General features: G+C 44.2%; 1 protein-coding gene across 1 annotated transcript in view; it reads right to left on the bottom strand.

Annotated features, from left to right (window-relative positions):
- Positions 1-12853: 12853 nt before the first annotated feature.
- The window catches only part of csmd2 (CUB and Sushi multiple domains 2), a 385351-nt gene continuing 370704 nt past the window's right edge, over positions 12854-27500 (bottom strand). The window contains exons 66-72 of the mRNA XM_048230148.1: positions 25375-25440; positions 24514-24675; positions 22542-22654; positions 20479-20566; positions 14891-15023; positions 14352-14529; positions 12854-13341 (exon numbers count right to left, since the gene is read on the bottom strand). Of these exons, the coding sequence (XP_048086105.1) occupies positions 14370-14529; positions 14891-15023; positions 20479-20566; positions 22542-22654; positions 24514-24675; positions 25375-25440 (722 nt within the window). The 3' untranslated portion in view covers positions 12854-13341; positions 14352-14369. The remainder of the gene's footprint in view (positions 13342-14351; positions 14530-14890; positions 15024-20478; positions 20567-22541; positions 22655-24513; positions 24676-25374; positions 25441-27500) is intronic.

Raw genomic sequence — 27500 nt, 5'->3', positions numbered from 1 at the left:
TGTGTGTGTGTGTGTGTGTGTGTGTGTGTGTGTGTGTGTGTGTGTGTGTGTGTGTGTGTGTGTGCGTGTGTGGACACATCATTCATCTCCCTCAGTGTGAATCGATGGCACCTATCTGATCGGGGCAGTGATGCACTGTAAAAACAGACCGGTCAATATCACACACCCTCTCGGCCAATCACAGAGCACTAAGGCAGCACTAGGCCAGAGTGCACCCCCCAAAACACACACACGGACACACACACGGACGCACACACACATCGACAAACACACACACACACACTCTGCGGACTGTGGGAGTTGCCACAAGCAGCTCCCAGACCTGGGCACTTGACACGGTTTGATTAATCGCCGTGGACACCAGGTACAGGGCACGGGTGACTAATGGTGCTTGTATGGCAGCTGATTTATTAAATCAAGAGCCAGAGTTTAACCTTGCCGGACCTACACACACACACACACACAGAGACACATCACACACACACACACACACACACACACACACACACACACACACACACGACAGCTACATCTAACCCCACTACCCTTCATGTGTGAAAAGCATGACTAGGTAGTAATTAAGGAGGGGCATGATTGGCCAGGAGATTGTGCTCACACTGATATAGCGCCCCCTGCTGTTTGAAGAGTGCTGGTGGAATGTACCTCTGATAGCGCCCCCTGCTGTTTGAAGAGTGCTGGTGGAATGTACCACTGATAGCGCCCCCTCCTGTTTGAAGAGTGCTGGTGGAATGTACCACTGATAGCGCCCCCTGCTGTTTGAAGAGTGCTGGTGGAATGTACCACTGATAGCGCCCCCTGCTGTTTGAAGAGTGCTGGTGGAATGTGCCACTGGACCTAATGACCCCAGCAGGACATAAGCAGGAATAAAATGCTGAACCAATTTAACAAGGCAAATGTGCTATATATTCTATTCCACACACATACAATACCGTAATTTCCTGTGTATTAGCCTCATTGTGTATAAGCTGCAGGGCAAACTCTGCCCGCCCCCCTCTTTCCTTCTCTCTCTCCCTCTCTCTTTATCTCTCTCTCCCCCCCTCTCCATCTCTCCCACTCTCCTCCTCTCTCTCTCCCCCTCTCTCCCTCTCTCCCCCTCTCTCCCTCTCCTCCTCCTCTCTCTCAGGACTGAACGCTTCTCAGATTGGTGCTGTCTCTGTTCTTAGTGCATCCAGCCCAGAGATGTACTAAGAATCACCACCAAATTACTGCCTGTTTCTGACATTTCGTTTGTTTTATGGACTTCTAGGTGGTCATGGAAGAGATCATTAAAACATTAGTTTGTCTTGTAAACAGAACCAAAGTTTCACAGGCACCAAAAAACCTTGTGCTTTCACAGGACAGTCGCATCGTGTCCAACGGCTCATTAGCATAAAGATGGGTATGGCCCAACTTTTGGGCGCGCAGCTGTTTTTCAATTGGCAGCGCCGCTGCCTTCCCATAATGCTTTGATGGCGCGTTAACAGTGCTTGACCCACCCATAGAATTAAAGTGCAGTCGCGTGTCCAAGTGGTTCTGTAGCGTTACTTATGCATACACATCTATGGGAGGGCGAGGTAAGAGTGGCACCTAACCCCTCACTGCTCCCCGAGCGCCGCTGTAGCAGGCAGCTCACTGCTCCGGGTTAGTGTGTGCTTCACCTCACTGTGTGTTCACTGTGTGCTGAGGTCTAAAATAAGAGACACTCAGTTCAGATCAACGTTTAATATCTTCATTCTCCAGTCACTGACTCTCTGTGTTTGGAATCTCAGAAACACACACACACACCTTCTTCTCCTTTAACTCAAAACTCTATTTTTTTCACTCTCTTTTTTCCTCAGCCCCCCCCTGTTCTGTTCCTTACTTTCGATGCTGTTGAGAGAATCACTCTTTCTAGAAACACTATCCTGCCCTACAGTCCTGACGCTCAACACTGGCTGACTGACTCAGCCTCTGCAATGATTCAGAGAGAGAGAGAAAGAAAGAAAGAGAGAGAGAGAGAGAGAGAGAGAGAGGTCCAGCCTGCAGTATAATGACTAGTTCCCCTGCTCTGACACACAACGACTGACTGGTGATTGATGCTTTCACTTTGCTTTCCACAAACAGTTCCTGTATAATGATTCCCGTCTAATGGTTCAGAGGAGAGGTACTGTACACGCTTGGCGATATCCAATAGGGAAGGCAAACAAAATCTGCCAGACAGCCCTATGGATTATATATAAGTGTGATGTATAGTGTGGTATACTTGGCTGAGCACTTGTTAGCAGAGGGGTGATAGCCTGCTGGTCTGTGAACGCCCTCACAGCCTCAGTGGATTTCCTCGTCCCATCCAGTCTTGATTTTAGGACATAAAGATGAATTGGATTTGTTACATTCACACTCTACACGGCTGCGCTTGTGTTTTGTGGTTACAAGTACCTCAACCTTAAGATAGTTTTGAAAGTGGCTGAGTTCCTCCACCCAAGAGCTAAATGCATGACAAAAGAGAATGAAAGAGAACTAAAAAGCTCAGTTTGTTCTATGTGCGTATTTTCGATTTTTGGATTTTTCTAAAAATGACCCAGTCGTTGAGTTCTAGGAGGGACATTGTCAGCCTCAATCATTCTCCTCTGGAGATCCCTCAGCCTGTGCCAGCCACGTTGCCGTGGAGTATGGAGCAAGATATTTTGGACTAAATTGTGGACTCATTTTACTACATTATGGCCTCACTTTAGTACATTTTGCACACATTTTACTAAATCTCCCCCACGTTTTACTAAATTGAGCACTCATTTTACAAAAAATTAAAATGAGAGCACAATTTAGTAAAATGAGTCCACTATTTAGCCGAACATCTGTACGATTTAATACATTGTGTCCATGATTTAGTCAAATGTGTGCACACCTTACTGAATTGAGATGGGAGCATACCTAGATTCCCAGGGTCCATGATGCCCAGTTCAATTTTCTGTTAACACACAGTGACTGAATCTCACAGACTCACAGACTTTGATGCATGTTCCCTCTAAATGTGTGAAGGCTTAGTAGGGCTGTGACATTATGAAGTGCATGAGGGCACACTCGCACCCTTTCTGTGCTCTTTCCGTTAGTTGAAAAAATAAAAAGAGACCCGCACACTGTTGTATAAGCTCCCAAAGTGGTTTAATAACAACGTTTCAAGCTTGATACCTGACGAAGACCTCTGGTCGAAACATTGTTATTAAAGTGGTTTAATAACAACGTTTCGACCAGAGGTCTTCGTCGAAACATTGTTATCAAACCACTTTGGGAGCTTATACAACAGTGTGCGGGTATCTTTTTGTTTTTTCAATTGTCGGCTAAGCCTTATACCTAGCACCTGTTTAATTTTTGTAGATGTGCACTTCATTTATTGACCCCTTTCTATAAGTTGCCATTTACGCAGAATGTAGAACAGCTGCCGACAGAAACGTGTCTTAAATTTAAATACTTTGCAAAGTATTAAAAAAGTATTACATCCAGCCTTTGTTTCAATACATAGAATAAGCAAAGACTGTCATTATGAGTGTGTTGGTTTAAAAACAGAACAACATATTTGGTGTTCTAGGTCAAATAAAAGTGGAACAAAGGACCCTTTTTCATGTTCCCATCGTCTACCATGTATACGGAACATACTGCAGGGCCCTGGGAACATAGGACCCCCGGGAATATAGGGATGACTCTGTTAAGGGAATCTAGTCAAATGAGGGCATGATTTAGTAAAATGATCATACAATTTAGTAAAAAGAGCGCACAAATTTTTCGGTATTCACAAAAAAAAATATCTTGCAATGACACCTCCAGGGTTCCGTAGCAGAGTTTGCTTGGTTGCATTTGGACAGATTGTGTGACACTTGAAACAACACTTGTTTGGTGCGCGCAAGGGCATTAAATGTGGTGCACATTCCTGTCCTGACATTAAATTAAAAAAGTTGATTGACAGTGTGCTTGTGCAGTGTGACAATATATTTCAAATCTCCATATTGTCGTATTTTGCTGTGTCCTATTCTGGTATTTCAAAAGAAACATTTCATTACATTTAGGATAGTCAATCATAGCCCATGTCACACACACACACCTCCTCAGTATATGACAAAACTGGACAAACACACTCATTTCCCATACATTAACCACATGGTTTATAAACCGCATGGCAGTGTTGTAAGACAATGGGGAAAAAGACACATATTGTCCGCATTTGTGTCATTTCTCAAATAGATAATGCAGAAAAGAGATGCATTATAGCCCAAGAAAAACTCAGTATCTTTGTCAGCTGGTTTCAAGTGGTTGAAGTTTTCGCGTTTACACACATACTGTTCAGGGGTGTGTTTCCCAAAACCATAGTTGCTAACCTGTTAGCAACTCAGTTGGTTGGTAATGGAAAATTGGATTGCATCCAACAAAGTTGCTAACTTAGTTAGCAACTATGGTTAGGGAAACACACCCCAGAAACATTTATATTTGTTCAGACCTGAAAAAACTTCAGGAACTGAAGTTAATGTTTTACATTTTTATTATTCAAAAAACTTCAAAATAGGTTTCATGTTCAAGAAAGTAGAATAGGCGTAAACACAATGCAAAGCCCCATATACAGACCGATAAAATACATTTGATATATTGCAGACGAGCCATGTCGAGTAGTACATATTTACAATATGTAAACTTTTATATACAATAATTTTATACATTTACAAAAAGCTTTGTTTTTAGTTTTGTCTTTGTATATATATATTTATATTTATATAGAGAGAGACAGAGATTTCATATTCTCACTAGCATTTGTACTACAGTATTGAAAAAAAGGAAACATTTACAGATCTGCCAGTTGATTTTTCTCTTTTATATTACAAATGTATTTCCACAAAAATATATCTCTGTACAAAACGTTTATGTTTGTTCTCCACTTCAAACAGGTCTGTTTCAGAGCTTAGTCTTTTTTTCTTCTCCCGACCAGCTCTCAGCGTGTTCACGCGAGTCCAGCTTCTCTCACACACTTCTGCATGTATCGTTATTTCAACCCTTTTGGTCAAAAGCGTACACAGGCCTCTGACATTTGAACTTTAAACGTTGACCTTGTCCTCCATGTTGCTTGAGGCTTTGGCTGGCTACATTGCCCCTTGCTGACGGACCTCAAGACTGGGCCGTTTCCTTCATCAATGCTTCAAGTGTAACATGAGACTCTTTTGGGTTTGCCGCAACAGGGGGAATGTAAAAATAATAAAAAATAAAGGACAAACTAACAAATAACAACAAAAAACTATCTTTCAGAAAGGTTGACATGGACTCATAGTGGATACACTCATCTCTCTCTATTTACTGTGTGTATATCAATAAACCTCAGATCTCCTTATGTACAATTCGAAATATAACGTCATATGTCTTTGATATTTCTGTGCCCATTCTCAATCATCATAACTTTGAATATATCACAGGTTTCATTCGTTTCTCTAGAGGACTCTTAATAGGGTTTCTCACTGGGCTGAACCGTCTCTCAGAAGGCAAAAGGACAAAAGAAGAAACAGTACAGACAATTGAAAAGGGTAGAAATGGATTCAATGTTTTTAAAAAATAACGTCTCTGACCAGCCGTAAAGGACCTTCGGCGTCCTTGGCGCAAGTAGAGTGGAGACCATGAGGGCCATGCTGAATAAGTGTGAGTGAGTGAATGACCGTGTGTGTGTGTGTGTGTGTGTGTGTGAATGTGTGAGTGTGTGAGTGAGCAAGAGAGTGTGTGCGCCTAATGAGGACCGGATGCAACTGAGGAGGACGAAATGGAGCTGAAAGATCATTTGGCACTATTTGCATGCACCATTTTGTGATGGCTCTGAGGATATGAAACAGGACCATGCTCATGTCAACACGCAGTCTTCTCAGCATAGAACAACTAACCTGAAGGACACTGGAGTCAAAAACTAACAAACAAACAAACAAACAAAGAAACAAAAACATAAATGAAGGTTGTGCAACAATGTTTGTGAGAATATGGGATGTATTTAGTTGATTTTGTCAGAGGAAAGGCTGAGGATAGAGCGTCCCTACTGCTGGAGCACCAATATGATCGAAAATGTCCAAATAAAAGCAAGAAAGAACAGACCCCCTCTAGCCTGGTCCTACCAGACTCTCCTACATTTCATAATGTACAGAAAGTCTGGCCTAGCCTAGAAATCTAGACGCGCCCCTAGCGGCTAGTCTAGCAACTCTCCGTTGGCTTGTGAGCTCCAGAAATCGAAACTCAATCAGGCCAATGAAATCGTGTATAGAGTCGTTAGGTGGGCTTAACATAATGATTGATGGCAGAGTTAAAAATGGTTTGGCTTGAATTCCCTGCTACTTGAAAACAAATAAGATGGATGTTGCTGCTGGCGAACAGTGTGACATGAGTTAAGCTTTTATTAAGTTGGCAAACGTTTGAACTAGCCAACTAGCTCCGCTGGTGGGAAACGCATGGGACTCATAGCACTGCCGCTGTCCTATTGCGTGCAGAGGGAATTTGAAAGACAACTGAGGACTGAGGACTGTGAACGGTGAGTGCCCATTTTAATGTGGGTCTGGCTCGTCAGGCTAAGTCTGGCCACTTTCCATTGCCAAGCAACCAACCTCCCCCTTGTTCCCGATTTCCTCTGACCCGGGCCAGCTTTGGCTGATCTTGGCCGCCGTCTGTAAGCTCTAGAAGCAAAGACAGAATGTGCTCATCAACGATGCACGTTCACTGTGCATTATCACAGTCATCCTGATGTACAGTAAGTGGACCTGCTGAAGGGTTAACTGGCCCAACATGGTGCACCCAACCCCAAGAGTCTGACACCTGGAGGGAGAGGACACACTACTGACCACCTTTCCTGCTCTGTGTGGTCAGGTGCTGGACAAGTACAGCTGCTAAATGAGTAAGTATAAGTATATATACTCTTTTGATCCCGTGAGGGAAATTTGGTCTCTGCATTTATCCCAATCTGTGAATTAGTGAAACACACTCAGCACACAGTGAGGTGAAGCACACACTAATCCCAGCGCAGTGAGCTGCCTGCTACTGTACAACAGCGGTGCTCGGGGAGCAGTGAGGGGTTAGGTGCCTTGCTCAAGGGCACTTCAGCCGCTTCCTACTGGTCGGGGTTCGAACCGGCAACCCTCCGGTTACAAGTCCGAAGCGCTAACCAGTAGGCCACGGCTGCCCCAACATACATGCAGATGTCAGTGCTGAGGGGGTATCTGGGGGTATAGACACTGTACTGTAGCTGCTGTGTTAGGGGGCATGGATGGTAAGGGCCCCAAGGAATGACATCTTCACTCTTCACTGGGAGCTGTCTGTCTGTGTGTGTGTGGTGTGTGTGTGTGTGTGTGTGTGTGTGTGTGTGTGTGTGTGTGTGTGTGGGAGGGTTGATATTGGCTACAGTATCTGAGTCACAGAGAAAACATTCTCTCTCCCTCCCTCCCTCTCTGCTCTCTCTCTTTTACATCACTTCAGCTCTCTTTCTTTGTCTCACTCCATCTCTACTTCACTCTCTTTCTCAAACTCTCTCTTTGAATCTCCATCTTTCTCCCTTTCTCACACACACATACTCTCTCTCTCTCTCTGAGTTCTCTCTCTGTTGTTAATCCACTGTCTCTGTTAGCCAAAGTTAAAACAGAAGAAGAACAGCGTCTATCTGCCTGACAGCTTGTTTGCCGTGTGCATCAGAAGCAGCTCAGGGCCGACAGCTCCGTCGCCTGCGCTCTAATTGAACGTCCACAATGAAGAGCGGCTATTCACTCATTAGCGCCTAATGGATAATCTCGACCACACCGCCTCGTCTCTCCGACAACAGCAGCAGCTCAGAGAGCAGTAACACCAAGTGGCAAGTTAATAAACGTCAGTGCGAGTTTTCTATGGAAATACAAGAAGAAAAAAGAACATAAGCAGACAGGTAAACATGTCATTGTGAAGCAGGACAGTCTCAGCTAGCAGCTCTCATGACTGGTCACAGGAACCACAAACCCAAGAACTACAGAACCAAGAACCACAGAACCAAAAACCACAAAACCAAGAACCACAAACCCAAGAACAAAAGGAGCCAAGAAGACATGTTCCTGTTCATGTTCATGGAGGCCAGATCTACAGAGGGAGTGCGAAGGTACCGTCACTTTTCCTAAACGAGGAAGACAGTACAGTATATTTCTATTCAATGTTCAGTCTGGGAAAGTGTGTGTGTGTGTGAGGGTGGGTGGGGGGATCTACTGCCATGAATGCTCCAAATGTGTGTTGGGTTTCCTTTTTTTGTTCTGACGCTCAACACAAACTTTACTGACAAAAAACAAAAAAAACCCAAAAAACTACTTGGACTACTGATTCAATCGCTTGATGCACACTGTGTCCTTTACCTACTGTATGCTCCTTATTCTGTTCCTCTTTAAATGCCCAACGTCCAGCCAGTCAAATCAGCGATCTGCCATTTGAATGCGAGTGAGCAAACACACACATTAGGCATTAGGAGATAAAACTGCTCTGTAAAATGGAGTCATCACTTAAGGCCTGATTCCTCTGTGATGATCTCATCCAATGCCATAAAGCACCCAAAGGTATTCAAAATGTAATGGCGGTGGGTGTGTGTGTGTGTGGTGGCGGGGGTTTAGAGGAGGAGGGCAGAAAACACACTTCTCAGTAATATGAAGCAAATGCCAAAAGGTTTTTAAGATAATGCCGCCGCCAGCCACTTTGTCCGTGAGCTGGGGGAAATGCAATCTTCACTTTACCCATCAAGCCACAATTGGAACAAGCAGAGGCCCAATATTGCATTCAGACAGGCCAGATAAGCCAAAGATTTAAAAGTAATAAAATTGTAAAAGCAATTACTGAGGGAACAGGAGTGAGGGAGGTGGAGAGAGACAAAAGACAGAGGGGGGGGGGTAAGAACAATATAGCGATTCATTTCACAAGCACGGACTCTTTAGTGCTTTTCTCATCGTTTCCTCTTTGCCAAGTTGGAGGGGTTGCTGGAGTTTGAAATGGCTCTTCAGAGAGAACAGGTTGGTGAGGGCGGAATAGAGTCTGAGCAAATCTTTTTCTCTCTCTCTCTATTACACACACACACACACACAGCTACAATGAGAATGACTACTGTGAAATAACACTGCAAAGCCCTTACTACAGAGTAGTTATACTAGTAGATATTGTGACATAACCTTCAAAAGTGAACAGAACAGTGTGGCACCTTGATGATACTTGATTAAGGTGGCATACTCATCTCATCTCATGTACATTTTCTTGTATTTGAAACGTGGTTTACGAATGCCCAGAGCCGTTTATTGGGCGCTACGAATGTCTATCAAATGCGTCTGTACGTAGCTCATAACCCGCTTTGGTGTCGTCATCGTCTTGCTGTCCCCCTCCGTTCTGTGATTGGTTCCTTCGTTGAGGTGAAAACGAAGTCCATGGAATCCAGGCTGCCTAGCAGCGTGAATAAAACCGCGTGTGTAAGGCTAGCGCTATATCGTTGGTAGGAAAGAATATATTTATTATTCATTAATCTGAGGTGGCAGAACTGTGCACCCTCCCCCCTCCAACACACACTTTAACTCCTGCCTGTACTCCTACTTATAATGCCTGCACTCTCATCCTCTAGTACCTGCTGCAGTAGCTTATAATGCCTGCACTCTCATCCTCTAGTACCTGCTGCCCTCTCATCCTCTGGTGCCTGCTGCAGTATAATGCCTGCACTCTCATCCTCTAGTACCTGCTGCAGTAGCTTATAATGCCTGCACTCTCATCCTCTAGTACCTGCTGCAGTAGCTTATAATGCCTGCACTCTCATCCTCTAGTACCTGCTGCCCTCTCATCCTCTAGTACCTGCTGCAGTAGCTTATAATGCCTGCACTCTCATCCTCTAGTACCTGCTGCAGTAGCTTATAATGCCTGCACTCTCATCCTCTAGTACCTGCTGCAGTAGCTTATAATGCCTGCACTCTCATCTTCTAGTACCTGCTGCAGTAGGAAGTCCACCCTAACATCTCCTCTCCACTTTAACTTTAACATTACTCCTCATTTCTGTAAGTTGCTTTGGATAAAAGCGTCGGCTAATTGAATGAATGTAAATATAACGTTATGTCTGTTATTGTGTACAGGAGAGTGCTCAGCCACCATGCCATTAAATAATCAAGGTTAGCCACTTACTGCAGTTACTGAAACACTCTGGCCTCATGCTGTGTGGACTCTTTCTGGGGATCTTGTTATAAACAGCTCAAAGTAGAAATAAAAAAGCAGTGATTGTAGACAATTTCTCCCTTGAGGGCACAATTTCCCCACTGAAAGTATTCTGCATCTTTCAATAAAGCGTTGCATCTGAGGCAGAGATAGATGTGTTATTTTCAAATTGAAGGCTCATCAACACAACAAAGAACACTGCACAACAACAACAACACTTTCTTCGAAAATATGAGAATACAGAAAAGGAATAAAGAGTGGAAAATTAACGACTTAAAATTCATTGAAAAAATGTCCTCTGGCTGATGAGAACCAATCATGTGTCATTTAACGCGGCTGCCTCCGCACGCTATGCTCTTTGTTTATTATTATCGTTTGCGCCGATCACCGCCTTGTCACGTTTCCGTGTCATTCCGCGAAGGAATGATAAAGAAGAGCTCTATCAGCTAGCGGATCTTCACAGCTGCTCTTGATTTCTCTCCGAGTCTGTCTCTCTCTCTCTCTCTCTCTCCTAAGCCGCACTTCCTCTCGCGTTGATGTGGAGATGAGCAGAATGTAGGCGAAACAAATTAGACCATGAACACTGTTTTGCAGCCTCGTTTAATCTCTTCCGCCCTTCGGCAGCCAGGCAGGCAGGCAGGCAGGCAGGCGTCGGAGCGTAATTGGGCAGTTTGTGAACGCCTCAGAGAGTGAGAGAGAGAGAGAGACTGAGAGAGACTCCTGGATAGTTTCAAAAAACACATTCAGGAGAATTACTGCCACCTGCGTGTGTCTTTGTGTGGAACCGGGGGCCGCACCTGAGCAGGTTTAAGAGGACACCGTGGGGGCATCTGGAGGCTGATCTGATTCCGCCTCTACAATTCAATTCAGCTCAACTCCGGGGTCCCCCATCCCTCCCACACAGCCACAAACCTGAGCAACAAAAATAAATGAGGAAAAAAAATCATCTGAACACCTACGAGAGGTTGGAGAGGTTTGAGGAAAGAGCCACACGCAGCATCTGCTGAGATTTGACACTAGATGCTGGGTAGCAGCAGATGGAGGCCATGTGCAGTCACGGGTCTTGTAAACAAGTTGTTTGCTGGCAGGATCGTATCGGGCTTCCTGCTTCCTGGATCTACACCAGCCACAATGAGAAGGTCCCTTTGTGATGCGTGGGCTACGTTTGCTACTCCAGGCCCCTGAGGTCATGATAACGAATACATCACTAAAGGATACTGGACAGACTGAGGAGAAAGAGAGGGAGAGAAAGGGGGAGCGAGAGAGAGAGGGAGGGAGAGAGAGCGAGAGAGAGAGAGGGAGAGAAAGAGAGTAATAATAATAATAATAATCCTATTATTATTATTATTATTATATATTTTTTTCTTTCCTTTCATTATTTCATTTTATCTCTATACCAATACTTATGTAAAGTTGATTATTAACATGTTATACTTGTAGCTTTGGCAACAGTGACTTTACTCATTCATGCCAATAAAGCACCATTTGATTTGATTTGATTTTGAGAGAGACATTTACTGAGACATGGTCCTCTGACTTTAAATGTGAAGGGACAGTGTCGGTCACACAAAGTGAGCTGCTAATTCTCACAAAATGCTTCAAGAGCTACATGGCCATTAGAGAGGAACAGCAGAGCACCAGCCTCGTACACAAAGCCACAACTCAACCAAAACACCACTAAAACAGAGCAGCTTTCCAAGGGAAATACATATTTTTATGTAATGCATTCGTATATCACGATGATGATGATGATGATGATGATGATGACAATGACAATGATAATGACGATGAAGAACAGCACCTCCTGAAATCTCAGCTCTCTTTTACATAAAGGTCCAAGTGTGTTTGTGTTTGTCAGTCTTCACAGATGTTAGCCCTAACTTTTTAGAATCCTCATGAGCTCCCTGCATGAAGTCCGAACAGAAAGCCTCTAACAGACCTCCATAGGCCTCCTGTTACAGGGGGGAGCTCCGACTGCGTGTGGTCAGTGAGAGAATCGGAGTGACAGAACTGGTCACTGGCTTCAAACCTCCGTTACGCCCCGCAGGCCCACTCTGCAAGAACACGGCCGGCCATGCACTAAAACGCCCAGTGGAAATGCAAACTCAACGCAAGGAACTACTGGAGCAAACGTTTCCCTCTGGGGTCAAGCTGGTCACTGTAGGTGTGGATGCGTTTGAGGTGTGTTAGCAGCAGCACTCTGTCTGTCTGTGACTAAACCTTAGAGGTGTCAATATACTCAATACCAAATTGAACTCTGTGGCGTTTTTGATGAATCGGATAAATTAGAGATAAATCAACGGCAATTGAGTGAGCGAGAGGGACACACACACACACACACACACACACACACACACACACACACACACAAACACCATGAAAACAAAACTCTCCCTCATGGTCAATAAAGTAGCAGTGTGTGTTCTCAGCGGTGTGGTGTGTAAAAGAGAGAAAAAGAAAAGAATATAAAAGGAGTGAACGAGCGATCAGATCCAGAGCGTCATCCTGCTCAAAGCCTGCTAGTGTTCACGTCTCCGCTGCCTCCGCGCTGAGGGGCCCCTCGCACAGAGCGGACACGTTTCCCGCCGCCATGGGTGTCTCACGGCTGGAGACATACCGGCTACAAAAATATCCTCGCTTCCTTGTCCTTTTTTTTGTGTCGCTTTTTATAGCTGTCGTTTTTTTTTTTTTTTTTTTTTTTTTTTTTTTTTTTGGCCAGCAACTTGCTAACAGTGTCTGTGTATCTCACCAATGCAAACTTCTCCGGAAGTTACTATCCAAAAAAAACAGTGGAAAGAAAAGCCAAATGCACACACACAAACACACACTCCCTGACACACAGTAGAGTAGAAACAGGAAAAGTCTTTCCTTGCTTTTAGTCCATTTTTTTAAAGCTTCAACACTTTGCTGCACTTGATATGTTGAAGGTTTTGAGTTGTTGTTTAGTTTTATTTTTTCTTTGTTCATCGTTGTTTTTTCCATCCACATGTGTATCATCCCAGGCTGTTCTGTAATCCACCGTTTAGTTTTTGGGACAAGACCAGCAGAAGTGGAAGAAAAAAAAGGTAATAAAAAGCTTTCTTCCTCATATTTTTCTTCTTTAGCTAACCAGCAATGCTTGCCTCCGCATAGGGCAAATCCGTTGGCATGGAAACCATCATTCATGTCCTGGAGCTGAAGGAGACAGTGAGAAGGGAGAATGAAGAACAGAGAGAGAGAAAGAGAAAAGGATATAGAAAAAAAGAAAAGAGGGTGCAAAAAGTCAGACATGAGTAGATGATGCAAGATAAACAGAAAAAGAAAATCAGTCCAGTCCCAATTCAGTTATAAAACTGCAGACATAAACCCAGTTGCTATTAAATATTAAGTTTCTTTTTCAAAAAATACACACAAATACACTACACACACACACACACAGACACACACGCACACACACGCAGACACACTTTGGAAGCAAACCCTATTAAAAAGAGGCGGCTTTCAGGGGCCTTTCGACTCTAGCAGGGAGCTATTACGAAGAGGAAATCAACAGCCAGGATATAGATACAAGAGATACGCTGGAAATCCAATTACAAAGAACTTCCAGCGCAGTTCATAGTCTGCGGCTCAGATCGGGACCCTGGCGGAAATCCTTGGCAAACGCTATAAAACATTAAGTTAAAAATTGGATTTTGACAATCCCCATCCTCTAGCCTCAGCAAGTCAGGCAGGTCTCTCCCCCTCACGGGGCCAGAGCGGAGTGATAAAGTCGGCTTGACTCTCCTCTTTTACTGGCTTTAGACGCTCGCTGCTTCATCTGTTTGTTTATTTATTTATTTACTTCCTTATTTATTTTGCTATTCAAACAAACTGCATGCTGAAAAAGCACTTTGGAGAGGCGAGGACTAAAATGCGATGCAGTCTGTAAATACAGAAATGAGAAAGTTGTGTGTGTGTGTGTGTGTGCGTGTGCGTGTGCGTGTGTGTGTGTGTGTGTGTGTGTGTGTCTCTGCCTGCATGGGTGTGCATGAATTCAAATATCTGTGTGTATGGGGCTTTTTGTGTCTGTGTACATCTGCATATTTGGTTGCATGTACACAGAGGCTTTGTGTGGGTGTTGGCCTATGTGAGTGGTGTGTGTGTGTGTGTGTGTGTGTGTGTGCGCGTGTGTGTGTGTGTGTGTGTGTGTGTGTGGTCAGACTCACCTGTAAGTGGTAGGTGGGCTATACTGCGGTGCAGACAGTGCTGACGGTGAACTCGGTCTCGTTGGCCATGATGTCGGTGGGCTGGATGTTGCGGTCGTACATGGGGTTCTCGAACGTGGCCCTGCCGTTGGTGTTCTCGTGGCCCGCGTAGCCATTGAACGGAACTTTGGGTCTTCTCCTGTGAACATCACACATAGACATCCCTCTGTCCGGCTCTCTGTGTGTATACATGGTTTTGCATAAAAAAACCACCAAACTCTCCGAATGTGCGTGGGATTAATGTGTGTGTGTGTGTGTGTGTGTGTGTGTGTGTGAGAGTGTGTGTGAGAGAGAGAGAGAGAGAGAGAGAGAGAGAGAGAGAGAGAGAGATTGCAGATTGAGAGAAACAGATTGTGTGGGTTTGGAAGAAGGACAGACTTATGTTTCTGTGTGTGTTCTCTGTGTGTGTGTGTGTGTGTATGTATGTGTGTACATACTGTATGTGTGTATGTGTGTGTGTGTGTGTGTGTGTGTGTGTGTGTGTGTGTGTGTGTACCTACCTGTGTTTATAGAGGTACAGTGCGAATCCTGCAATGATCATGGCAATGAAAGGCACTAAAATGGCAGCTGCTACGGAGCTGCTGTTGGAGGCAAAGTTATAGCTGGGGTTTTCTCTGCTGGGGTCCAGATTATCTGTACACACACACACACACACACACACACACACACACACACACACACACACACACACACACACAAACAACATCAACAATTAATACAAATCAAGCCCAACACCTGCTTTAAGGTCATGTTTAACAACTTTTTTGGGTAATACATTTTTTTTATCACAATTTATATGCAAAGCATGTGACTCCAGTAACACAGGCCTTCTGTGTTGTACATAATTTAATTTAGTGGTTACAGCAGTTTGATAACCAAGTACACAGTGACAGTGAAGGGCCCAAGCTGCAGGACCACTGCATTAGGCGCCCTGCAGACTAGCAGCTTGTTGTGGGCACACGTCAAAGTCCATTAGCCACACGGTATTTTTTAATTAGTAACATCACCACCGAGATGAAGTCATTTTGGATTCAGTGTGCGACTCAGGTGCACAACAACACACACACACACAATATACAATAGAGAGACTGTTGTACTGTTGTAGAGAGAGAGAGAGAGAGAGAGAGAGAGAGAGAGAGAGAGAGAGATTCCATGGAGTCATGCTTCACTTAAGTTCTTGAGTATTTGTAAATTTGCACATTAGCCATATTCCTTACATTTTTTAATAATGGATTTCACTGAACTCTAGAGGATGTGATCCATCCCCTCACTTATGCTTGTCAATAACCTTTTCTCTGAGTTGTTTGGCGTGTTTTTTTTTGTCTTCATGGTGGAATCGTAGCCAGGAATACTGATTGACCAGTGACTGGACCTTCCATTGCACTCAGGTGATTTCCATTTCACTAATGGAATATTAGCACTGTAGAATATTGGTGGTTTTTAAGATAAGACTGTTTTTATATGTTTTTGTATATTTATTTTGTATTATTCCTGTGAATGCTTAGGCCATGCAGCATATGATTTGTCGGGCCAATAAAGCAGATTTGAATTGAACTGCTGGCTCACACCTGTTTAGCAGACAATGTCAAAACTCCGCCCCTAATACAATCTGAACTACGAACGAGAAAAGATTCAATTAACTCACGTAACAGTGGCAGCAAGTCAAACTGCTTTGGGATGACAGACATGCACACACACACACACACAGACACACACACACACACACACACACACACACAGACACACTGCCTGCACCCCTCTGGTTTTTTGACAGTGCGATGGACAGGCAAATAGCTGTGAATAACAGGCTTTTGGTTAGGAATACAGATTGCATAATTACAATCATGCCAACGTACCAGTGAGGTTTCAGTCCCCCCCTCCATTTCAGTGCCTGTAAATAAATACCCATCTGCCCCACAGGGAGGGTACAGGGGGCACTTACACTGCCACCCTTCAGTTACACGGCCCCTTTACATGTCTAGCACACAGGCACTCTCTGTTCCCTACAAGCCCAGAGGATCAGCTAGCTGGGGGCTGTTGGGTTTAACTCTTAAAGGTGTGGGTTTTTGAACATTGTAACATAAGATTCCGTTTCACAACAATTGAAGGTTCTAAAATTCTATGTTGAATTCAATGAACCCAGATTTTCTTTAGAACGTTCCAACATTCCATTCACACCAGTATGACGGTACACCTTTAAGGGATAAATGGTCTGTGTCTGCTTGTAATGTCTTATCCTACATATATTAACTGCTTTGGCAATACAAGTGTCCATTTGTCATGCCAATAAAGCAGAACAGAGTGAGAGAGCAAGCAGTCATACCCAATAGGTCACTAAAACCTTTGGCAGATTCTAGGAAAAGAGGATCATTGCAAAACATGCTCCGGACAATCCCCATTTGAGATCCTGTGAATTTTGACAGAATTTGGACAGAAATCCGATTTGAAAAGGAAAAAAGGCCACACTGAAGCACACTGAAGCACACTGAAGCACACTGAAGCACACTGAAGCTGAAGCACACTGGAGCACACTGAAGCACACTGGAGCACACTGAAGCACACTGAAGCACACTGGAGCACACTGGAGCACACTGGAGCACACTGAAGCACACTGAAGCACACTGGAGCACACTGAAGCACACTGAAGCACACTGGAGCACACTGGAGCACACTGGAGCACACTGAAGCACACTGAAGCACACTGGAGCACACTGAAGCACACTGAAGCACACTGGAGCACACTGAAGCACACTGGAGCACACTGAAGCACACTGAAGCCAAAACCTGTAGTGATTTGTTTTTGTTGTAAAACAAAAACAGACTGAGTGAAGCCTGCTCCTACCACAGAAAACAGATTTGAATTCACAGAAAACACATTTGACATCCTCAATATGAAAGGGACCAGTATGTGTATTCTCCTCAGTCACCTTAATACATCTTGCCTTGCCACTATTGATTCTGTAGCTCCTTTAAAACAAAAGCGGTGTAAATCCAATAGGTCTACTCCTTGGCTAAATTCCACTACCTGTTCGCTCAGAAAGGCTTGTAGGAAAGCAGAGCGAAAATGGAAAAAAGATAAACTACAGGTCTCCTATGATATATTTAGAGATTCTCTTAAGGCTTATCAAATCACTGTCAAAGCAGCAAAGGCAGCTTTCTATGCTGAGCTTATTAACAAAAATGCTCACAGACCAAAAGTGTTGTTTAACACAATTAATTCTGTCATAAATCCTCCTACTACAATGTCCTCTCTTCCTGCTACAACAGAAACCTGTGAGATGTTTCTCAATTTCTTTATTGACAAAATTGACAACATAAAGTCTCATATTACACCCTCAATTTCTGATCCTGCTTTGTATCAGTCTGTAGTTTGCCGCCTCCAACAATTCCAACCAGTCTCTTCCTCACAGTTGTCAGACGTGGTCTCTCATATGCAGCCCTCTTCTTGCCATTCTGATATTCTTCCATCCCACCTTTTCAAAGAAGCTTTTGCGGCTATTTGCCTTTAAACACGCTATTGTGCAACCTCTCCTGAAAAAACCTTCCCTTGATCCCATTGATTTGAAAAATTATAGGCCCATTTCTAAACTGCCCTTTCTCTCTAAGATCTTAGAAAAAGTTGTTCTGTCACAAGTCTCTTCCTATTTAAACACCTCTAATATCCTTGACAAGTTTCAATCTGGTTTTAGATCACTTCATAGTACAGTCTGCCTTACTTAAGGTCCATAATGATCTATTGCTCTCTGTTGACATTTTTGGACCACCAAATTCTGTCAACAATGTAAGCAAGTCTCTTGGCCCTCTGTCTGTTAACCATCACAGTGTGGTCAAGAACCTAGGTGTTTTCCTAGACTCTTCTCTGACTTTTAATAAGCAAGTCAACGTCGTTGTCAAGGGAAGTTTTTACCAACTTAGGACAATAGCAAAGCTCAAGTCTTCTCTCTCCTACAGTGATTTAGAAATCCTTATACATGCCTTTATTTCCTCTAGGCTTGATTATTGCAACTCACTGTATGTAGGTGTAACTAAATCTACTCTAAACAGACTCCAGCTGGTCCAAAATGCTGCAGCCAGATTACTGACTGGATCTAAGAAACGTGACCACATTTCACCTGTGTTGGCTAAACTGCACTGGCTTCCTGTGGAACAAAGAATTACTTTTAAAATTCTTCTGTTTGTTTTCAAAGCTTTACATGGTTTAGCACCTCAGTATTTATGTGATCTTTTAATTCCTTACTGTCCTCCTAGACCTCTTCGATCATCTTCCCAGTGTCTTCTTTGTGTTCCTTCTGCCTCTCTTAAATCCAAAGGTGACAGAGCTTTCTCTGTCTATGCTCCCCAGCTAATATAAAAGTTAATGACATATTATTATTTATCGAGCTTTTCTGAATAGCTTTGTGGATAATTTATGGAATTTATGGTTTATGGCTTTATGGTCTTGTGGGGTGTATAAGGCACCCTACTGCCAGTGGTTGGTTGTGTGAGTTTTTGCTCCTCTTCTTCCACTTCATCCTTATTGGATACCTCTGTGGTTGGCTGTCCTGTAATTGGTGACTCTGTCTAGTGTTTGAAAGTAGTGTACTCTTTGCCTTTGGAAGTACTATTTGGTTGCTGCTTGAATTTGGTGAAAATCAGGGGAGGGGGGTGTAACAGAGTTAGAAATGTAATTTAGTGTTTGTATGTGATTTTCGTCATAATTAAGCAGCTTTATTGAGATTGGTGTTTTGGAGCCCCCTTTGGAGAACCGGTATACTGCAGCTCTGCTGCGCGTTTGTCCTGTATTGTTGCCATAGCCGATCAGAAGCGGTATGCTTTGCATTGCGTAGGTTGACTCTATAAAGCACTCCCCACTTTGTTTTAATTTTGTAACTGTAAAATGTTGTTTAAGTTGAAAACTTTGATATACCACCTGTATTATGTTACTTTACATGTATTGTTAAGATTTGGGTGCAATTCTAGCAACTTAGAGAATGTTTATTAATGTTTTCATTATGACCTCTAGTTCATACACACTGAGTCTAACGTGACTAGCTGTAAACTCCGCTAGCAACTTTCCATGCATTCAGTGTAGTTTAGCTTAGTGTGCATGGAAAGTGCAATTCAGTCTAGCAGGAAATTAATGTACATTTAGTTTAGCATTATGTTTATGCATTACCTCCGTATGATCTACGTCTGTGAGTGTTTAGTGAGTCTCAGAATATTAATAAACTGTTGTTCTGTGCACCTGAACATTCCATGTCGCATGTCTCCCTTAGTAGGGCTGACAGTGATGGTATAGGAATGATGCATGTAATATAGCCCATTCAACTACTTGTTGTTTTGTTTTAACTTTTCCTAAAGGAATAAATGTGATAAGCCAGTTTTGGTCTCAGTCCCTTCACCGTCTGACTAGTTATATATTACTAATATATTAATAAAGCTTAACCAACTTTATTATAAGGGTCCCCCATACTGATAGTTATATATTACTAATATATTAATTAAGCTTAACCAACTTTATTGCAAGCAGTTCCGGCGCCGACAACAGTGGCAGCATGTCAAGGTAGCTCCGTGTTTTTTTCTTGAATTTCCCCTTGGGGATCAATACAGTATCTATCTATCTATCTATCTATTGTAAGGGTCCTATGGAGAGCGGTTCATATTGGGATAGGCAGAAGTACAGTTTAATAACAATTAGTTAAATAATAATAAGTCATTAACTTTTCTATTAACATATAGTTTGCAAATAAACATTTAACATTTAAATGATGCAAAAAATAACTGTTAATTAGTGCCAAAAAGACATTTAGTTAACTATTAACACATATTAATACAATATTAGTTAATAGATTTGCTAAAACATTAACATACAGATTTTATGCAAACAACTAATATTTAATTAATGATTAAAAAACTATTAACTTGTGCCAAATAGATATGTTAGTAACAATTAACAAAGGGTTAGGTAATTACTAGTTTGCTATTTATTATGGCACCTTATTATGGAGTGTTACCATAAATTTGACTTGACTTGACTTGACCTTTATGTTAGCTTAGCTTGTCTTAGCGACGTGCTACTGGAGATGAATGAAGAGGAGCCTTCACTTACCCAACCTCTGAAGCCCAAACTGTCCAAAACCTTTTCCGCGGACGAAGCCCTGGTAGACAAACGAGTTGGTGGAGGGCATGTATGACACCTGAAGGGGAGGAGAGGAGAGAAATGGACTGCATTGATATAGCTCTAGCCCTCAAGCACCTTAGCGCTAGCATTCAAAACACATTAGTGCTAGCACTCAAGCACCTTAGCGCTAGCACGCAATCACCTTAGCACCAGCACTCATAGCACCTTAGCGCTAGCACTCAAAGCACCTTACAGAGAAATGCCTGCATTCATTCACACACCCACACGTTTAATTCCACACCAAACACACTCCCACGTTTAATTGCACTCCAAACACACTCCCACATTTAAAACACACCAAACACACTCCCACGTTTAAAACACACCCCCACGTTTAAAACACACCAAACACACTCCCACGTTTAATTGCACATGTTTTTCCTTCTCCTCATGTTCCCATGTGTCTGGGGTTTGGCAGACAGGGCTGATGCGTGGAGTCAAGAGGAGGACATGGACCTGTTCTTGACTTTTAATTATTAGTGCCATTCAGGTGTCATTCTCTCTGTCTCCCACTCTCTCACACAAACACACACACACACACACACACACACACACACACACACACACACACACACACAAGTGAGGAAGCGGGGAATAAGACATAAAAAGACACATGAACCCACATACGGAAAGCAGGGAGCAGGAAATAAGAGAGAGAGAGAGAGAGAGATAGAGAGGCATACACACACACTAACCTCCTGACCTGCTCTTTTAATTACGTTTGTGCTACAGCTAGCTCCCCTGATGCAGTGGAAGGAGGTGTGTGTGTGTGTGTGTGTGTGTGTGTCAGGGGAGGGGGAGTGTTAAACTGATTAAACTGACATTTTAATTAAAAGCTAAACTTTCTCTGGGTCTTTCATATCCTCAGGAGGAAAGGGTGTGTGTGTGTGTGTGTGTGTGTGTGTGTGTGCTGGCAGTGCCAGGAGAATGTCTGTGTTTTAGGAATGGTAAGTATAGAATTAGAGCAGTGTGTACTGTCTGTGTGTTTTAGGTGTGTGTGTGTGTGTGGGGGGTCCACATGGTGTTGGTTCCTTTTGACTGTAATAATGTCATAGGGCATGTGTCAGCCTTGACAACTCTCTTAGGGTGTCTGTAAATACCTGTGTGTGATACTATTAACACTATTAACTAACACAGGTGCTGTTTAACCAATCAGTGCTGAGCGTATTTACAGGATTGACATTCTGCTAAACCAATTGGGCTTTATTTGACGTATTGCTTGACCATGCAGGGTTCATTTGACATGCTGTTTGACCAGGCAGCACTTTTATGACATAGACAGAGTGCACACTGGCTTATCAGCGGTTCATGTGACATGTTTTCCGTCATATTAGTCAAAATGGGTTTGGAGTGGACGCATTGGAGGGGAACTATGCAGGCTAAGAGACGCAGAGAAAGAACTCAACTCTAATCAAATAGGAGCTCAAATTGAGCACGGCAGGCCACACAGTCAAGCTCAAAACTCAAGCAGCAGATCTGAGTTCAGCTTTTGACTGAAATGCATTGATATCAAATAAATATTTATTTATTCACTATTCAGAATGCTTCTGGAATGCTTTTGGAATAACAGCACAATACTACAAAGGTACGCAGCAGAAGAGATGTCAGGAGATTTCAAACTGTAAGGAGCAAGAAGTTTTGTATCCCCTAATAAGTGGAGTTTCAAGGGGAAGATGACGTGGCGACGCGCGGCCTTGTGTGGATGTATCCCAGCGTGAGCTCGCCTGGGTGTCAGCTTAACGTCTTAACCCGGGCTGCCTCACAGCATCAGAGAGCAGCACAGAGTTCACACAGAGTTCAGCCACAACAGAGCCAAGCGAGGGGAGAAAGAGATAGAGAGGGGGAGAGGGAGAGAGAGAGAGGAGGAAGGTGGAGAAAGAGAGGGAGAGAGAGAGTGAGAGAGAGAGAGGGAGGAGGGTGGAGAGAGGTGAAAGGAAAAAGAGAGGGAGGGAGGGAGGGAGGGAAAAGGGGAAAATCAATGCTGTTCTTACATGTCCTTCTAAGGCCCAGTTTTCTATCTTGAACTTGTTCATGAAGATCTCCACTGGACCTCGGACCTGGTGCACCTGCAACAGCAGCTGAGCTTCTTCTCTCTTGTAGGTGCCTACAGACACACACACACACACACACACACACACACAATGAAGGAGAGAATGAGAAGTTTATCTCACCAATAAAATTCGTCACATTTCTGTACATCCTCAGAAAAAGAGACATGGACATGTCCCCAAAAGCACTGACAGACAGAGAGAGAGAGAGAAAGAGAGAGAGAGAGAGAGAGAGAGAGGGTGGGGGTTGTGTGTGTGCTCATGGGTATGTTATAGTCACATACAGTGAAAGTGTATGTGTGTGTGAGTGTATGTGTGTATGTGTGTGTGTGTGTGTGTGTGTGTGTGTGTGTGTGCCTGTGTTCAAAGCCAAAGCCAAACCACTGGTTCAGTGATGGTGGACCCCTGCAGCAGGCTTAAGCAGTCATGTCAGGCCCGTCACACAAATCGCTAGCGTTGTTATGACAGCTCCCATTACATTCTGACGAAGCCGCTAACGACCGCTAGCTCCTGACAGCTGTGCTAACACCCTGTGACATGTCAGAGCTCAGAGCACTTGTCTGTCCACACATCCGTCCAGCTCAAAGCATTTAACATAAACTTTAGCTTTTCATGAGACATTTCTATTTGTTCTGTGCTTGGTGTAACTCTGTCACCTATTGGTTGGCCACCAGGACAATAGAAAAAGGCAATTTTAAGAGGTGGCTCATAACAAGTCTGTATTTTGAATAATATTTAGGAACCTGTGAACATTCTGTTATTTTGGAAATGGATTATTTGAAATTGAATAGGTGGGACATCAAACGTCTAGCTAAGCCAGCTACAGATTTACAGTAGTACAAATGTGTAATTCATTTATAAGCAGCAAGCAAAATGCAGAGTGTTGCACTCATACACTGCTATAGTGTACAGTATGCATGCAATTCTGGCGGCTAACACCACTGGTTGGCTAATGCCAAGTGGCTACATGGGAAACAAGCTGCCTGATTGGTAGGGATCGAGCGGTTTCAGGAAGTTCTACATGGCAGATTGTCAGTAACTTTGCACTCTCTAATTCAATGGGTCAGTCTGTGAGCTTTGTTCCTACTCTATTGACCAACTAGCTGAATCAATGCACAGCTCTCTACAGACAATTAAAACCTTCAGTACACATTTAACACACTGACATGTCAGTGATTGTGCCAATGTATTTCCATTTTCTGGGTAAATATAAAATAAAATAAAATAATTAAATAATAGTAATAATAATAATAATAATAATAATAAAAAACTATGTTCTCTGCAGTACCCTGCGCTGTCAGATGAACAGCAGCTCCTGGCGGCTCTTCCCACCTGCGGCCCTCGGCCTCCTCCCGGTGAGGAGCGGAATGCCGGTTTGATCTACCGCTGGCTGATTTGCATCTTCCGCCTGATGCTGCCAAACGCCAAAGCTGACTGCCTGTCGGGAGCCAAGCGCCAGCTGCGCCGCTTTACTGGCAGCTTAACGAGCCCTCTCTCCACAAAGAGAGACTCGCTTTGGAAACGGGTTTTCTTGGTTGTGCAACACACACGGGGGGGGTAGTGGAATTAGGCTCTTTCTGTTCTCTGCTGCATGACCAGTGCTGGCCCTGAGGCGTGCTATCCGATACTGTAGATCAGATAGAGAAGTAGCCCGTGGGGAGTCCAGACTGAAGTGTTTAGGTTGATTCCCTTTAGAATACGATACACACCATAGAGAATGGGTTTGCATTCCTTTAAAGAAAAAGCAGCGAAACGTTTATGTACACTGACAGACTAAATTCTCTCACACACACACACACACACACGCTATTGTGATATACTATTGTGAGCTCAAACAATCATACAAGAGGTGCACACACACACACACACACACACACAAACACACACACACACACACACACACACACACACTCACCGGAGAGTTTGAGTTCGACCCCGCTGTGGTCGATGAGGGTGGCGTTGACTCGGTTGCTGAAGGGCTCGAACGCCGTGACACTCAACATGGCTGGCTGCTTCTTCCCCAAATACTCATATGAGCCCCGCCACAAGGAGTTCTTGGCAAACACTCCGCCTGGCACTGATAGATAAACACACACACACACACACAGAATGAGAGAGGGAGAGAGAGAGAGAGACAGAGAAAGACCAAGAGAGAAAGGGGAAGAGGGGCAGATAGAGAGAGAGAGAGAGAGAGAGAGAAATGAGAGTAGAACAAAATGGAAAGGAAATTATTATTTTGCCTGGAACCTACTGGCACCTGCAGAATGCAACCCTTAGAAAGGTCCCAAGTGAACCCTAGCCACTACAGAATGCAGCCCTTAGAAAGGTCCCAAGTGAACCCTAGCCACTACAGAATGCAGCCCTTAGAAAGGTCCCAAGTGAACCCTAGCCACTACAGAATGCAGCCCTTAGAAAGGTCCCAAGTGAACCCTAGCCACTACAGAATGCAACCCTTAGAAAGGTCCCAAGTGAACCCTAGCCACTACAGAATGCAACCCTTAGAAAGGTCCCAAGTGAACCCTAGCCACTACAGGCAACCCTCCCAAGTGAACCCTAGCCACTACAGAATGCAACCCTTAGAAAGGTCCCAAGTGAACCCTAGCCACTACAGAATGCAGCCTTTAGAAAGGTCCGTTTGAGGATGCTGGCTAGTAAAAACACACAAAGGCCCGAGGCACCCTAGGGGGTCTTTCAGTGGCACTAACCTGTGCCTCAGAGAGACTCACCTGAGAGACAGAGACAGGCACTCACCTGGGAGACAGAGACAGGCACTCACCTGGGAGCTTATTACTGGGTGGCTCCTGCACTGGGCCCACTGTCTTCCCGCTGGGTCTGTTATCAGCTGCAACAGGAGAGAAAGATGTACGGTCAAAACCCAACACAAGCAATGCAACCAGGGAATGAGTGTTAGAGAGGACTCTGAGTGAGAGCACACACACACACACACACACACACACACACACACACACACACACACACAGCACAGCAAACCCAGATGTGATAGGGATGCTTTTTTAGCTTCTAATCTCGGAGAGTTTAGAGTTGAATTCCCTCCTTCCTCCCCTCTTCCCTTCTTCCCACCTCCTTCTTCCTCTCCTCTCCCCTCTTCCCCTCTTCCCTTCTTCCCACCTCCCCTTCCCTTCTCCCACCTCCTTCCCTCCCCTCTTCCCTTCTTCCCACCTCCTTCTTCCTCTCCTCTCCTCTCTCCTCTTCCCTTCTTCCCACCTCCTTCTTCCTCTCCTCTCCTCTCTCCTCTTCCCACCTCCTTCTTCCCACCTCCTTCTTCCTCTCCTCTCTCCTCTTCCCTTCTTCCCACCTCCTTCTTCCTCTCCTCTCCTCTCTCCTCTTCCCTTCTTCCCACCTCCTTCTTCCTCTCCTCTCCTCTCCTCTTCCCTTCTTCCCACCTCCTTCTTCCTCTCCTCTCCTCTCTCCTCTTCCCTTCTTCCCACCTCCTTCTTCCTCCCTCTCCTCTCCTCTTCCCTTCTTCCCACCTCCTTCTTCCTCTGATTCTACAGTGCGCCCCCTACAGTTTTGGGGTGCATATTGTTGGTGTTGTTGCTGTATCTCTGCCATGATGAACATGTACAACATGAAGCCATGTTGGCAATGTTTCCAAAATCGTTTCAGTGGTTCATCAACTCGTAACAGGGTGAACGGCACTTCTGAATTCGCTTTGCGACTCTCTATCGGCTATAACCGCACTATGCAAGTTTGCCAGATCGGGTGCAACGCAATCATGCAACATACGCTACCTTGTCTGTGGACATTAGAGTGAGGATCGGGCCGGATTTTTCTGTCCGATCCCGGCCCGCGTCCGACAGAGCAGTAACTGAACCCGACCCGAGCCCGACAGGCATTAAGATATTTATGTCCGAGCCCGACCCTAGCCCGACACAGTTAAAATCGCATTTGTTTCTCATACTAATGCCACATGTACGTTTGTTTGTGTGGAAAGCCTGCTTTTATTAAGCAATTGTAGGAAGGCATTCGGAAAATGTCAACAGATGAGCGCATCAACGCACACGGGGCAACAAGCGCCATTAACACAGGCGCGCACAAGAGGCCCAATCATAGCCAATTGAAATTCAATTAACATAGCCCTATCAAAAATGGGCAAAGCTAACAGAACAAAATCCACAAAAAAAATAACACAACAGGTTCTGAATCTTTAAATTAATTCAAATAAACACGAATATCCCCAGCAATAACATTAACGTATCACAAATGCAGCTTATTGACATGAAAATCACTCTTACCATTTTCCTCGAAAACTGTATAGACTAAACTGCAACATGGGATCTATTTACATAATCCATTCATCAAAGTTTAGGCTAATCCATGTTCTTATGCAGAAAAAGGATTGCATCAACGGTGGATGGCTTCAAGGCTGTCGATGGCCCTGCCAGCAGCGCTAAAGTTGCGCTCACTGCTACTGCTGCTGGCTGGAATGGCAAGGATGCCGCGGGCAAGGACACTAAGCTTCGGGTAGTTGAGTTGCTGATCTCTTCACCAGCCCAAAACATCTCTGTCGTCCTGCATTGCATGATTATGAGTCGAGTACATCTCGACTTCGTCCGTGGCATCTGCCAGAGGTACATTTTCCCACTCCTCAAAGTCAACTGCAGCTTTCTTGGGCGAAGGTCCTTCAGTGGCGGCCTCCTCAGTGTGGAGGTCATGGAGCTGTCTCCGAACCTCCAGGTGAAGGTTGTCTCTCTCTGAAAAGGACAACATTCGGAGCTGGCTATATTTAGGCCAAAGGAAAGTTGCAATTTTTTGGAGTTCTTGGATCTCCACTTTACGCAAAATCCAACTGAGATGCCGCTCGCGGATGATGGCTGTCAGTCGTCTTTCTGTTGCAGTGACGCTTCAGTCGCTTAAACCACAGAAACACCAGGTTTATGG

The sequence above is a fragment of the Alosa alosa genome, chromosome 20 (assembly GCF_017589495.1).
Source record: "Alosa alosa isolate M-15738 ecotype Scorff River chromosome 20, AALO_Geno_1.1, whole genome shotgun sequence".
NCBI lineage: Eukaryota > Metazoa > Chordata > Actinopteri > Clupeiformes > Clupeidae > Alosa > Alosa alosa.
Note: the sequence above shows the minus strand (reverse complement) of the source record. Positions and strands in the feature narration are given on the sequence as shown.